Source organism: Pieris napi, chromosome 7 (genome assembly GCF_905475465.1).
Source record: "Pieris napi chromosome 7, ilPieNapi1.2, whole genome shotgun sequence".
In the NCBI taxonomy this organism is placed as follows: domain Eukaryota; kingdom Metazoa; phylum Arthropoda; class Insecta; order Lepidoptera; family Pieridae; genus Pieris; species Pieris napi.
Window position 1 is genome coordinate 2,484,873 of NC_062240.1, and position 15,960 is coordinate 2,500,832.

At 34.4% G+C, this 15,960-nt stretch overlaps 2 protein-coding genes across 4 annotated transcripts in view; one reads left to right on the forward strand and one right to left on the reverse strand.

The window, feature by feature from the left end:
• LOC125051053 (transport and Golgi organization protein 1) overlaps positions 1-3,602 on the forward strand; it is a 20,363-nt gene extending 16,761 nt beyond the window's left edge. For 2 of the 3 annotated variants that reach the window (XM_047651185.1, XM_047651187.1), the window contains one exon: positions 2,324-3,602. In XM_047651185.1, the coding sequence (XP_047507141.1) occupies positions 2,324-2,367 (44 nt within the window). In that variant the 3' untranslated portion in view covers positions 2,368-3,602. The remainder of the gene's footprint in view (positions 1-2,323) is intronic. The other variant, XM_047651186.1, reaches the window with a different exon arrangement.
• LOC125051052 (xanthine dehydrogenase) lies at positions 3,575-14,537 on the reverse strand. The gene is made up of 8 exons (XM_047651184.1): positions 14,388-14,537; positions 9,115-9,269; positions 6,490-8,653; positions 6,099-6,407; positions 5,484-5,821; positions 4,590-5,394; positions 4,251-4,418; positions 3,575-3,924 (listed from the first exon to the last, which is right to left on the reverse strand). Exons 1-8 carry the CDS (start codon positions 14,460-14,462, stop codon positions 3,874-3,876), a joined length of 4,065 nt encoding a protein of 1,354 aa, XP_047507140.1. The 5' UTR covers positions 14,463-14,537; the 3' UTR covers positions 3,575-3,873.
• Between the last annotated feature and the right edge of the window lie 1,423 nt (positions 14,538-15,960).

Below are 15,960 nucleotides of genomic sequence, written 5' to 3' on the forward strand. Positions count from 1 at the left end.
TCTAATAATGATTTTATACATTTTATATTTTATAAATGTAATTATATATTTTGATAATGTGATGAAATAATATAAAAATTTACGATAATAATATATCTATGATTTATAATGTAATGTAATTATGTAACTTCGAAAATACCTTTTAAAACAAATTTGCACGACATTATTTGGCTTAATATATAAGTTTAGATTGTATATTTTTGTACCATATACCTTCAAATAAATTATTATTCCAAGACTTCTATGAAATGCCAATGCGTCGTAGCAATTACAAGTTTATAGACGGAACCCGAGCGTCGATCTGTCATAACTTTATTTTACTTAATGTATCTAAAAACCTTAATAATTTGCATAACTTGAACGCGATTTAAAAAAGAACTAGTATGGTGGAAAAAACGGTTTAAGCAAGTTTGAATAATGTATGCTTTGTCAATCATAATTAACTTTTTTTTCGCCTATATATATTTGTAGTATGTTACGAATAATATTAGGATTTATATATATATATATATAATAGAAATTTACGAATACCAGATCGTAGATCAAATCTTATTTTTTTTCTCGTTAATTAATTTGTGAAATATTATTCAATACTAACAAATCGAATCAAAATATAAAGTATAATTTAAAAAATATACCAAATATAGATAAACATTTTCGTTTCGGGTTAGTGATTAATTTTGTAATGTATACTCCTATCATTGGTTAAGCTTAACAAGAAGCTTTTAAAACAAAGCTTATCAAAAGCACTTAAGTAAGTTTAAGTGCGCTCTAGATTTGAGATAATGCTTCAGAGACAAAAAGCCTTTATTAAAAAAAAGTTTCTAAGTCAACTTAACGCTAAGGGTAAACAAATGTTCCACGGGCAGGCAATGTGTGTATTGAACAGAATCTTATGATTGTGTAAAGACAATAATAAACATAATTTTTTGTACGTAAAGTGTACGTAAGGATTAATTACGTTGCTAATATTAATTATAATAAAAACACTTGAACGTAGATAATGAACGCGCGCTCTATTAATTTAAAACAAGTGTTTTCACGTTTTTTTTAGAATTTAATTCAATGTAATCATGTGTGTTATGGATTTGTATTTCGAAATATGAAATGCCGTATAAAGTTAGTTGTTAGTATTAATTGGCATTATTATAAAGGAAAATTATTTTTGTGTGAAAAGTACCTACCTATTTAAGATATTATTACTGACTAAACCTATTCTATTAAAACAATGTATGGTCAGATCATCTTAAAAGTCCAAAAGTCGTTGGACACGTACAAACTGTATTTAAATTCATACATATGGACTAAAACTTCAAAACATTCGTTTAATAATTAATTAATATTTATTTTTAATTAGTAAGATATTTTTAAATTACAATGTGTAAAACGTATGTATGGTATGTTCTTAAGCAAAATAATTGGTTTTTTTTTTAAATTTATTCTCACCCGCAACGGGTCTTAAGGCGGTCCGGAGCACTCGATCGGTGAGATTTGGCGCGAAACTTCGTACCCAAAATTCAATACATTTTTGTCATACAGGGGTCGTACTAACCAAGTTTCTGAGTCTCACACTACCTGCGTAGGGAGAACTACTTGTAACCTGTATGGGAATAGATCATGAACATGCGCAGGTGGATAAATCGAAAATCACGGTTACTTACAGGCAGATCTACATACCTTTTCGGTAGACCATAGGCTTACATATAGGTTTAATACAATACAATAATATTTTTTCTACTATATGTTCTAAGTAAGGGTATTTCTAATTCGACCGATGATTTTGAATTGACCCTATTCAAGAAAAGAGCGTACCAATTTTTAAAAAGCCGGCAACGCACTCGCGTGCGCTCCAGCATTGAGTGTCCATGGGCAAAGTCAAATCATTTATTTCAATTAGACCACCTAAAATGGCACCTTTGAACGTCAAATAAAATATAAAGAAGATTCTAGTTGCCCCTTCCAAAAGGTAGTTTCGTGTGGAGAAGAATGGGCAAGAAACTCTTCTACTCTTTTAAAGTAAGCGGCGGTATCACTTATCATCAGGTGAGCCTCCCGCCCGTTTGCCCCATTCCATAAAAAAGTGTCGGTAGGGGCAGCTGCTCCTCCTTCCCTATAGAATCGAATTTAAATAATTAATTTGTCAACATTTGTTTTATCTCTTATTAGTTTCTATGTTGACATGATTAATTTTTGTTACGTTGAAGTTTTCATTCTTTCCCATCCTATACCCACTTCTCACACCTGATCCCACCTCCCTTGACAACCGTTTGGCCTTTGGCTTTATGCAATCCCATTTAAAATGCATTTATTTATTTTGTTTCAGGTGCTAGTTCAGTTTCGGGTTGTTCCTCGGAGTCAGAAAAATGAATATAGCTATCGAAGCCAAATTAATTTATTGGTAAGGGTTTTCGCAGCTCGATGGCAACGATTGTATGGTATCTCCACTAGTGTACGCGGTTTAGATTTAAATTGGTGATCAGCACTAAACATCATGGCTTTTATTTCCTTAAAGATACGGTACAGCAGGCTTTCAACTTCAATAGTATTAACTTTAGCGACATCAGCTGGATACTGAATGAGATAAACAATCACTTTCGTCGTTAGTTTTACAGAGAAACCCATTATATAATATAACAAATGTTTACCACTTTATTTCGGGCTAGAAATGGGGTATAATGTAGATCGAAAGTGGATGATTAAAAACACATATGAAGTTACTACGTGATGAAAACAGCATCTAATTTTGCCCAGTCGATAGTATGCTAGACACAATTTTATTACCTCTATAAATCGGTATATATACAAAGGTTCTTAAATATACCTTATTTGTCAATAGATGGCGCTTTAGACAAAGATATCTTCCGTCTCCATAGAGGCCATGGCGTTTACTGCCTATAATTATAACATTTTATAAACGCGAAACGAAACCATACGTGCCTCATCCCTTCATAAAATCTTGAAGTTATTATTTTGCCAATGTACATAGACTTTATTTATGATCCGAATTTATCGACGAAGTCCAAGTAAACAATGTGTTTTTGTTTGTTATCAGAAATTACGTTTCGGGGCATAAGTTATCAGCATATGTACTGTATAATGGAATTTTAAATACACACAGGCTAGCTATCTACTTTATTTATTAATCTAGTAAAAATTTAAATCAAATGTTTTTTTTTGTTATAATTGACAGTATATAGTCCCTTTCGATGTATCAAGTAACAATGTCTCGTACTTGAGGCGGCGCTAGAGGGCGCTATACACTTATGTACCTTTTCCACTAGTCCTTGCAAAACACAACCTTTTATTTATCTTATAATTACATGGTTTGCGGAACTTCTAATCTTACTGAATCACATTTACAGAAACTTTCCAACAAATTGTATGTCAAGATAAGTGCGAATCATTTTAAATTATATTTTATAATACTTTTTAAGTCTTGTTTCTGTCTACGTACACGCATTTATGAGCGTATACGTCTCCAAATGCATTTTAGTACTTACGAACCTTCCTCTGTCATTGACATGCCCTTTAATTTATTTTTAAATTGTTTTATTAGGTAATAATGTACATTGTATTAGTAATTAAATAAATTTTTATTATCAGAACTTGTTTTATTTTTACATAGTTTACGCTAGAATAAGTATAACAAATTTGCTTGTAAAACATTACTAGTAGTGTTACAGTACAATTTGTAATAATTATTTTCTAATTAAAATAGTTTATCAATTCATACAAAATATTACGTTAAATTGAATAACGTTATACATACAAAAATATTTACTTGATACAATATTAAAGCTGCTTCAAAGGAGTATTTATTAGGCTTTAAACTTTGTGCTAATTTTCCTAAGACTTTTTGTTTAGCGAATATCTCTAAGGTACGACATTCCATGGTACAAACGAACCCGGTTCCGGCTTTGGTATCTGGAACAAACACATGACAGATTAGTATTATTCTTAATAAAAAAACAATATACTTTGACGTATAATAAATTTTCGTTGAAATTGACGAGATTTTTCAAAAATTTAACTCTTTCGATAATTTTAATCGGCAGCTTACATTAGCTGTTTAATAATTAAGATCTGTTCTGGTAACAGATAATCGTATTTTTCAAAATAAACAAAGTAAAAGTTATCACAAATTGCATAATGCGTGTGATAAATGCTATCAATTGCATATCATTTGTCAAATAGTATTTTTAGTTGGTTGCTCTTTCCATATTATATTTTTTCATGAACCTATTAGGTACCTTTTTGGTGATATGATCTTCACACGCCATACGTATCCGAGCGGAGGTGGCTGGTGCCTCCAAATAAAAATCGAGTGGCACTCCAGCATCAGCTCTAGCAGCTCTAATGGCTTGTTTTATCGCAAAGAAAATTGAACTTGCCAAAAAGAGTGGTGGCTCGCCTACCGCCTGAAATAGAATACTTAGATTGAAGGTTGCAAAATATTTAAAAAGGTGCTTAAAATTATAAGCAAGAGTCCAGTGTATCAAAACACAGGGTTAATGTTTTAACAGTTAGCAAACAAATTTTCATTTTAAACCCTAGGATGTTTACATCAGTATTGTAAAAGTAAGTAATACCTTTGAAGAATAAACGGCTCGTAGGTTTGGAGCTCCTTTAAGTAACGACACGTTAAATTCTTGCGGTATATCTCCAAAGCCAGGAATTTTGTAAGCGCCAGGCCCACGTGAATATAGAGTTCCCGTAGGAGAATATATAAGCTCCTCTATCGTAAAGAGACCATAGCCTTGCATAAAACCACCTTCTATTTGTCCTATATCAATAGCTGGATTGATACTTTCTCCTAAATCCATGACGATATCTGTCCTTAACACTTGGTGATCACCACTGAGACAGTCAATCTCTACCTCGCTGCAGGCAGCGCCAAAAGTGAAATAATTAAAGGCTTTACCCTCATTTTTCGCAAAATTATATCCAAGCTCAGGTGTAGCGTAGAAACCTGTAGCGGATAAACTGACTCTATCAAAATAGGCTGCTGACACCCAATTTTCCCACGTTCCTTCTGGATTCTTCTCTTTGTAAGGTTCCAATCTTTTCACGAGGGTCTCACATGCCTGAAGAACCGCCATTCCGTTCAAGTCGGAGCCAGCACTTGCGGCGGTTGCGGAAGTGTTAGGAACTTTGTCCGTTGATGTGTCACTTATGTATATTTTGGACATGTCTACTCCCAGAGCTCGTGATGCCACTTGGATCATTTTTGTATGGAGCCCTTGCCCCATCTCCGTACCACCGTGGGATAGAAGCACAGACCCGTCCATGTATATGATCACTAACGCACCGGCTTGATTTAAGAATTTCTCTGTAAACGCAATTCCAAACTTTGTAGGAACAATCGCAATACCACGCTTGCGCCATCTGTTTTGCCTGTAAGAAAGTTTAGTAACGTTATTAAATAATAACAATTTTATTGTACCAAACTTCATATATCTAAAAAATAATAGCAAAACACCTACTTATTGAAGTTTTCTATAGCAGTTTTTCTTTCAGCTATGTTGCTTTTTTCCACGCATTCGTCCCAACATCTTTGCAGAGTACAGTAAGTAAGCGTTTGTTGATAATGCGTAATATGATTTTCTTGATAGAGATTTATTCTTCTTATGTCATCTGGGTTTCTTCCAAGTCTGTATGCTATATCTGAGATCATACACTCTGCACCAAACATTCCCTGTGGTCCACCAAATCCTCGGAAGGCGGTGTTGGATGGCAAATTAGTTTTACAAACATATCCATTTACTTCACAGTTGGGTATATAATACGCATTTTCATAGTGGAATAGAGCTCTATCTAGAACCTGAAATTACTTAACTATTATAGACAAATTTTCTTATGATTAATAACTTATATTTGTAATTTGAGGTCTGTTATTTATGATGTTTGTCTGTGTAGACATATTGAATTGTAAACATTGGTATGTTATATGCATTAAGTATGTTTGTGCACGCCATCCGCACCTATTACACAGGACACATTGACGCAAAATTTATTACTTCTTCATTCCTGTTTTTAGTTGTGTGGCCCTGTTGGCACGGCTATTAATAAATGAATATGTTATTAAATGATATACTTACAGGGCCAGATAAATCTAGAGAATAGCCTCCATTGTTGTAAATGTCTACTTTAGCTCCCATAATTTTACCTTCCTTTGTAACAGCGACTTTGTATTTAATAAGGAAGGGATGTCTCGTGCCTGTCATTAACATATCCTCATCACGGTCTAACATACATCGCACCGGTTTTTGTAGTTTATGAGCCGCAAAAGCAACAGGTAGTGCAATTAGCATCCCTCTCGCTTCTTTACCACCGAAGCCACCTCCCATGCGTTTCACTTTTGCTACTATTCGATTCATGGGCACATGAAGTACGTGGCTTGCTAGTTTCTGAAACAATTAAAAATATTTAATATCGAATTTCATACAAACTGACGGTAAATGAAAACAAAGCATAAAAACGAATCATTACCGAAATTTCTGTGGGATGCTGGCTGGAGCAAAATATCTCAAGTTCATCGTCTTCTTTCTTTGGAATGGCAAATGCTGCATTAGTTTCTAAGTAAAAATGTTCTTGTCCGCCCATTCGCCCTTCACCTTCAATTACAATGTTATTTGGATCTTCAAAAGTCGCCAACACATTACCATTCTTAATGCCTTTGGGATATTGCTTATAAAAACTATTTTCTTTAATGGCATCCTCAATTGTAACAATAATAGGATGAATTTCTTCATATTCAATTTTAACCTTTCGCGCTGCGGACTGTGCGGTCTGTTGATCTTGTGCAACAATAACACCAATTGTTTGTCCTTGACTAGTGACTTTCTCACTTATGAATAACTCTTCGTCGTGAAATATCGCTCCTATAGCGTTTTGTTCTGGTGTTAAATCCTTAGCCGAAAAGAAAGCTATTACTCCTGGTTGCTGTAAAGCTTCTTGAGCGTCCACCGATATGAGTTTAGCATGAGCTTTAGTGCTTAGTACAAATGCCAAGTATAATTCATCTTCGACCATCGGCATATCATCACAATAAATAGCTTCTCCGGTAGTTTGTTTAAAAGCTGATGTATGTTGTATCGGTCTTCCAACTGCATCGCTCTTCAATTGTTTATCGCCAACTAATTCAAAATATTGTGCACTTCTGGGTAAGGAGCCATGAAATTGCTCCGCACCACTACTATGGAATGGAACAATAAGATCTTCATGAACGTAATCGCTAGACATTTCTTTGCTGATAGCAAGATAGGCTTTTAGGAACAGACTTAATGTTAATGCTCGCCTAAACATTACGTTGCCGCCTGGAACCGATGGATTTAACGGCAATTCTTCTAACATTTCCTTGTAAGCTTTATCTAGCATCTGTTCATTCCATTTTAGGCCTTCAAGGGACTTGCCAGTTTTTGTTGCGAGTTTTGTTACTGGAGCCATTCCACCAAATCCTATATTTATGCTTCGAATTTTGTCAGTAAAGTCTTCAAATATTACATTTACGGCAGCGGTTACAATAGAGATATCATCCTCACGACGCTTTGCTTGCTTATAAGCTTTAACATATTGAAAGCGAGATGAGAAAGGAATTTCGATTGACAGCAATATCTCGTCGGGCTTGACGACGTTTTGTCTATAACTTGTGAAGAAATTCTCATCCATTAAAACTGATCGATGTCCTCCTTTTGAACTTAATAAATTAAGCTTGACTTTCAATGCCATCAATATAGGATTTAAGTCCGATATAGGGCTACCAGTCATTATATTTCCTCCTATCGAAGCAACATTTCGTATTTGTTTCCCAGCAAACCAATTTAACATATCAATGATCGTGATAAATGTCCTTGTTTTATAACTTGGCAAAACTTCTATATATTTCCTAAGAGATTGCTCCAAGTCCATTAGAGTGACGGACGCTCCAACTACTACGCCATTATCAATATCTTTAATAGAATTTAATTCAGGAATAGATGTTGGCATTATAATTACTGGATACACGCAATGTTTAAACTTAACCTCTACACCGACTTCAGTATTACCTACAACTATTTTTGCATCAGGATATTTTTCCTTTAACGTTAACACTGTATCAACCGTTGTTGGCCGATACCAAGTTGTTTTACTACCCCGGAAAAACAAGTTTTGTTCATCATATTGGGAAGATAATTTTAATTCTGGTGGAAAAATAGGCTCTTGACTTTGGTCATATGGTAGAAATGAGGATCTATCAAAAATATGTTCTGTTTCGCTATCATCAGTCTTATTTTTACAGCAATCTTTTCCTAACGCGCAGACGCCGTTTGTTTTGCCATTACTGGATCCATTGCTAATTCTTTTTGTTTCCCAATCTTCTAAGAAGGTTTTATAACCCTCAATAATAGCGCGATAACCCGTACATCGACACAAGTTGCCTTGAAAAGCGACTTCCATATCGGAGTATGATATTTTGGTATGCGTTCGAAGTAGCGTGTACATTGACATGACGATTCCTGGTGTACAAAATCCACACTGTGAACCGTGGGCTTTTGCAATTCTCTCTTGAACTGGATGAAGTTTTGTTCTCGTTGAGCCAATACCTTCAACTGTTGTGACTGCTAAGCCGTGCATCGCGCAGACAGGGGCTAAACACGCGTTGATTGCTAAATGACTGAATTATGGATTAAGCAAATATATGGCCCAATGTAAAACAACTACGAGTATGTAGTGTATGCCTGACAAGATTCCTAGCAAATGTATCTATTGAATAAATACGTATGTATAATGTATATATTTACTAAGATTACTCATGTAGATGATTAAATACTACAAATCCTATTCTAAGAACATTTTATGAACAACATATTCTTAGCTCAAATAAAAGAAGAAAATAACAATTAGAAAAATGGAATAAAGAATTTATCTAAGGCTATTTATCTATCTATCTATCTTTCCAAATAGTTCAATGTTGTCCAAACTAAGCTTTTCGCCATTCGCGATAAAATATTACCTACAAAATTATAACTTTAAGTTTGTTTTCTAAAAATAATTTGAATCCAATTGATCTTGATTATTGGTATCAATTAAACATGTCCAACTCAAAACTTCTCAGTTTTAAATGAAAAAGGATACACGACTTTCTTTTCCTTCCATTGATACTTGGAGATCATGACAGTGCAAGCTCCGCACCCACCTTCCGCGCAGCCTAATTTTGTGCCAGTCAGGCGTAACTTTTTTCTTAAATACCATAGAAGCGTCCATTCTGGATCTGGATTCGGTTCAACTACCTGTTGAATTAGAATAATTATTGGGTTAATCTTATAAAATCGACATATAACAACATTGCTACTTTATAAACTTTATTAAATTCACGGAATTATAATAATATCTATTATAGATAATAATTAATAATTGGTTAACAGAAAACTAAAATAAATTTAAAAAGTTTGATCCTTGTGGCAGACCTTTAATGCTGGCAGCATTTCCTCGCTGTATTGCGATACTTATTCGTTAGCGAGGAAAGCACCAGCTCTGGGGTCACCGGTACGATCTTTCAGTTAGTATCTATATATCAATCGAATTGCATTTTGTCCATGTGCTTAAACGAATAATATCTAATAAAAAAAATCGAAAATAAGTAAGAAGTAATCAGTCTTGCTTTGACAGACATAGTAGAAAGCTATTCTGAAATCTTAATTTAATAACGTTTTAATTAGGCTGCATTGACTCTGCAATGAAGCATAAGTTTACGCTTTTGTTGATAATCTTATGTTTCAAAACTAACCGACTATTAAGCCTAGGGTCCAGTATGAGATTTGACATATAAGAGTCATACTTAGCGGTAAATCTCGACTCAAAGGGTGAGATTCAACAACGGGACCTACTGCGAACTATGTCTCCCATATGAAAGTCTCTGAATATCACCATAAAATGGCTCATTTTACAATTTCAAACAAAATCTAATCTGGCGTATTATTTTAAATGGGGCTACAATTTTGAACGTGATTCTTTTTATAGAACAGGGGGCAAACGGGCAGGAGGCCCACCTGACGTTAAGTGATACCGCCGCCCATGGACACCCTCAATACCAGAGGGCTCGCAAGTGCGTGTCCTTTTAGGAATTGGTACGCTCTTTTCTTGAAGGACCTTAATGATGCAACATATTTCATCAGACTTTTCCATTGCATTATTATGCCGTACGCTAATGATAACATAATAAGGTTATCATATTTGATACTTTCCAATCCATTACCGACAACTAAGTTAACAGGTCTCGTAATTCGTAAAAGTTCACCCACTTAATTAGTAATTAATTGAAATTTACTATTTCAAAGCAAAAGCGATTATAGGATACAATTAATTAGCGGCAAACATGCACACCAATGAAGTGCTACTAAACATGATGCAAAATGTATAATTATTACTTTAATAAAAAGTGGATAGACCACATTTAATTAATAAAAACTAATCGCACGTTTATGGGTACGGTAGGTATTAGACAATAATTTATTGTTTTAATGCGATCTAGGTAATATAAAAACTTTGCTATTTTCAACTACTATCTTAAAAAATAATACCCCCATTTCTTCATTAGTCTCTAGTAGAATAAAAACCAATCGCACATGACAATAAGACAATCATTTAATGCTATGATGTGGTTTTGCGATTTACGTAATATTATTATAATATAAAAAACTTGGCTATGTTCCACTACGGAGTTAAAAATTAATAATAATAATATTTTCTGTCTTTTTTTAGCTTTTAACTATCGAATTACATACTTCGGTTTCACTCAAGTAGGTCAAAAATATCTTTTATATAACATAATTGCACAAATCAACACGTGCCTACAATTTGTATAGAAACTGTTTCTGTCTGCATGATGTAAAATCTTAAAATGAAATCGTGAACGGTTCGCTATTGCTCTATATGAATTAATAATTGGCCCTTGGCCTCACGATAAACCTCAGTGCTTCTTCCGCACTTGTCTCATTATAGAATACTGGTTTGGTAAGGTGTCGCGTTAATACCGCAAGGGTTGCCGCTTTATTTCGAAATAGAAGATTAACCTTTTCACGAAACAAATATCTGTACCAAATGTGGATAAGCGAGGCTGCCTTTTTTGTATTGTTGGGAAATCAATTTACATACCCTGCGCAGGGGCAACTTGTTAAAGTGACGCGTGGAGGTTCAGGGTCTGTGAGGTAAAAAAGCCCCGTCTGCTCGCTATGGAGGCACGGTAACAGTTTAAGCAAGGCCGGGCTAACTAGTGCTAATTCCCTTCGATGTTTTTGCACGTTTAATTGTCTATGCTATTAACTAAGCCGGTCGACAAAAGAGAAGAGGAAACAACTGTGTGAGAACGAACATAACCTTTTGTAAAGAAGACAGCGACATAAAGGGAGTCATAACAACCCTTCGGGTAGACACACTTCTATAATACAAGTTTGAAACTATTGTTATTAAATTATAATTTAAAATTAATATAATAAAATGTACGAGCTCCTTATCATACAAGGCAAAGGGGTAGGTAGAAGGAGACCTGGACAACACGCACGTCTTGGTTGAAAAACCTAAGACAATGGTTTGGTCAAAGCACCAAGTATAGAAGCGCGGCATTTAAAATTAAACTAGCCATGATGATCGCCTATACGCCAATCTTCGCAAGGAGCTGGCACTATAAGGAGATCACATTTTTAAATATAGATAAACGTCACAGAAATAGTTCGCAACCCTACTATTAGATGGAACTCAATAAGGACGTAACCTTACACGCAATTTCTCTGCATACAGTAATTTTCAATAATAATAAATTCATTTCGGACATAAAAATCGATAGAACTGGTATTTACCAATGTACTAGCGAGCCTCATCCAGTGCCAGAAGTAAGATTGCGGCCGTATATTTATAACAGGCCTTTTATAACTACATAGAATACAATATGATACATTCAGATTTGATCTAATTAAATTTTATATGAACTTTTTATCAGAACTGGACAGACGTAGCCACAATTAAATTTAACCGCAGCACTGCACCGTTTTAACAAAAGTAAACACAGTTTGACTGAAAGAGACAAACGAGTTCTTTCAATGAAAAAGTGCTGGGAAAACTACTGAACCAATATTAAGAATGATTTCTATCTTATATCTATCTATTCTCTGTCAACAACATAAAGCTGTATTGACAGCGTGTAAGAAACCGGTCAACAATAACCTTGGCTATTGTCGAATTCAATATATATATAATAATCAGAAGTACGAAGATAATGCAGAAAACCAAGTCAAGGATATACTAACGCATATAGATCACTTAAAATAGATATAGATCTGGACAGGACATATGCTAAGATGCAAAGCAAACAAGTGGAGCAAACAAGTGACTCTATGGTACCCAAGAGACGGGACTAGACGCCAGGGACGCCCGAAATCACGCTGGAAAGACGACATCACCCTGACTTTGGGACCTTATTGGACCAGAGTCGCAGAGGATAGAACACAATGGAGAGAGCTGGAGGAGGCCTGTGCCAAAAGGCACGCCGATTTGCGAGACAATATAAAATGACACTACATACCCACACCTAATTGTTTACCCTAATCAAGTATATTATGTATCACTTTTCTGGAAATAAAAGGCTTTATTACTATTATTATTATTGTCGAATTACTTAAACAAAGAAATAAAGTAACCCATAATAAGACAAAAAATGGCATTTTATAAACTTCGATATATTTACCGGTATAGAATATGTAACTCATGCTTGTAATTCATCCATTACCTCGAAATATGTAATCGATTACCAATTTTTCCACAGCATTTTTTGTGTTTTAATAACATTAAACGGTGCGTAAAGCAGAACTGTTATTAAGGCCTCACACCGCTAATTTAATCACCGATTAATAACAAAACTTCGACTAAATAAGGTATGTATATAGGTAGGGTACATATATATATTTAATTCTTGGCTATTAGTTTGAGCAGGTAACCTTTTGTTGCTGGTACTTTTGAGTGGAAAACCTTCTGATGATAACTATTATGCCGACGATTATAAATGCTTTGTTAAATTAAGTTTAACATAATAAATGCATGCTGAAGCAAAATTACATTTTTAATTGTTCAGAAAATATATTAGGAATTCAAGTCTCGTGTAATACTTATTAACCTCAATAAAACTTTCATGAACTGAATAAAACACTATTTTGACCGGATTGAAGTTATGTATTATTATAAATTTACAACGAAACGTCGGATAAATTTAAAATTATGTTAAATAGTTGTAAATTTATAATAATACATAACTTCAATCCGGTCAAAATAGTGTTTTATTCAAATGAACATAAGTTATGTTAATGAAAGACAATACTATCTCATGAACTGATTTAATAATACAGTTCTTATCTAAAAATAATTTATGTATTATCCTAAGTAGTCTTCGTGTGGGTCAATATGTTTATCGTGTTCTCTTGACATTTTATATTTGAATACGAAAATTTATAACATTTCTTAATGCTGGGGAATATTTGTTACTATGGTTATTTAGGTTCGCGATAACGGCCGGCTGTATACTTACCTATCTAATAACCAAACGTTTTTACAAAACATCTACCAATTATTATCAATTGCGTTTACAACATTAATTAAAGTAAATACGTAATCATACTTGTAGATAAAACTGTCATAAACAAACCATTAGGTTGACTATAAGGTCAAACTATCAGGGCTATAAGTCCACATTACTAACATTGTAGCAAGATTATACGACATAGTTCATAATATCCCTACTATTAAAACTTTAGACAAAAATCTCTTTAATACATTACGACAGTACAGTGTTTGTAATTTTTGAACAAAAGTCGTTGCAGGGACGGGAAATAAGGCAATACTTTTTATTCTAGAAATATTATGAATTCTCCTAACTACAATAGACAATTTACGTCGTAAAATGTAGTCAAATAGAGCATCGAGTGTCTACCAATTGGTATTTGTGAAACAGGGAGTCGAAATCTTGTTTGACTTGTTACGTCTCACGTTATTATTTCACTGTGTCCAAACCTCCTATTTAACTGGTTTTAAGTATTCCTACTAGTTATAATACTAATAATTATACACAATACATATAAGTAAAAAATGAGATTAAAACATATTAATAATTATGAAAAAAAAAATACTTTAAAAAAAACATTAGACAAAAGTATAGGTTTTTTTTTCAATTAATGACAATACGTATTTATATCGTAAGGGGACGGATTGGTTGAAGTTAAGAGCCTAGATATCAGAATTCTATACTTCCCATCAAAATGCTAATTATATTCTACTGTCGAAACACATCAGAAACTTGTTGAGATAACATTTAAAACTGATTGCGCAATATATATTTAATAATAAATATTAAAATTAAAACCAACCTTTTTTCCATTCACATAAAAAACCAATTCCGTGGTCACTTCACCGGTATCTTCGTCTACATTTAATTGACCCATGTCTGAAGACGTACTACCTCACACGCGAGTCACAACAACACTGACTTTAAATTTCAATTCGGAGTCGACATTCCCATCGCGCAATAATAATCAGACTTTCAATGATATATAACTCGTAAACATTATCATCAGTTATCTTATAGGTGACTGTTATCATATTCTCTTAAATGTCGTCAGATAACTTATGAAAATCTAGAACAAATAATCTAGAATAATAAAATTAAAATAAATCTTTTTTTTTATAGAACAGGGGGCAGGGGGCTCACCTGATGTTAAGTGATCAATGCCAGAGGGCTAGCGAGTGCGTGCCGGCCTTTTAAGAATTGGTACGCTCTTTTCTTGGAGGACCCTAAGTCGAATTGGTTCGGAAATACTTCAGTGGGCAGCTGGTTCCAGCGGTTCCAGAGGTTCGGAGGCGGACGTCGAGTTTTTAGGTCTGGGCATCAGATGTCTGTATCTGTTTCATGATCATTTGTTAATCTAATAGGCAAGTAGGTGAACAGCCTCCTGTGCTTGACGCACGGTGACTCTTTGGGTCTAAGGTAAGCCGGTTTCCTCACGATATTTTCCTTCACCGTTCGGGCGAATGTTAAATGCACACATAGGCAGACAGTCGACACAGGCAAGGATCGAACCTACTACCTCAGGAATGAGAGTCGTACGCTGAAGCTCAACAATTTATCTAGAATAAAAGTGTTTTTAAACATACGCTCCTGTTTTGTGTATGTTGAAATTTTGTCTCTTCCGTCCAGTCCGTCGTAGTAGAGTTTTTAGCATTAATGCGGCCCATGATCTAATTTAAATCGAGTTTGACACACGGAAGGTAGTGCGAACTAAATCTCGTTTCTGAATAAACGTAACCGTAACATAAGTTAAATGTATCAACCAATTTCAATTAATGTATCGCTTTCTAAGTTAACCTTTTTATGTCACTTGTAGACCACAAGCCCATGAACAAAAAATACCTGTGAAATGACCCAACCTGAATTACGCTTAGAATGCTGTTAGTACAATATCTGAAAATAGCTCTGAGCACTATGCCGTCATTTCTGAGCGGTACATGTGAGTACGTGAGTGAATGGACTTTCTCAGGTACAATGGGGGAATTTCGACTAATTATTAATGTACGGCTTTATAAGTGTATAGATGATTAAAAATAAATGTCGAAAAACCTAGTGCCGTACAAAAGTGATGGTGCCGGAAGTCGGTGCAAATTTTTAATTCGACGACAGTTGCAGAAGCAATATAGGTCATTTATTACTGTACGGCATTTGTGTGATTCCTTTTGGATACATATACAGATACTTTACCCGTTAACGCCGTACATATTTCCAGCGGAGCGGTCGAAAGCCAAGGGTCGGAACCCTACCCCTACACCCATATACCCTAAGGTAATTGTAAAATGTACGGCAACATGTTCAAAATATTATTTAACACGGACAATAATGTTTTATAATTATGCCGGCCAAATATTATAGTTAATATTTGTGTAATTAAA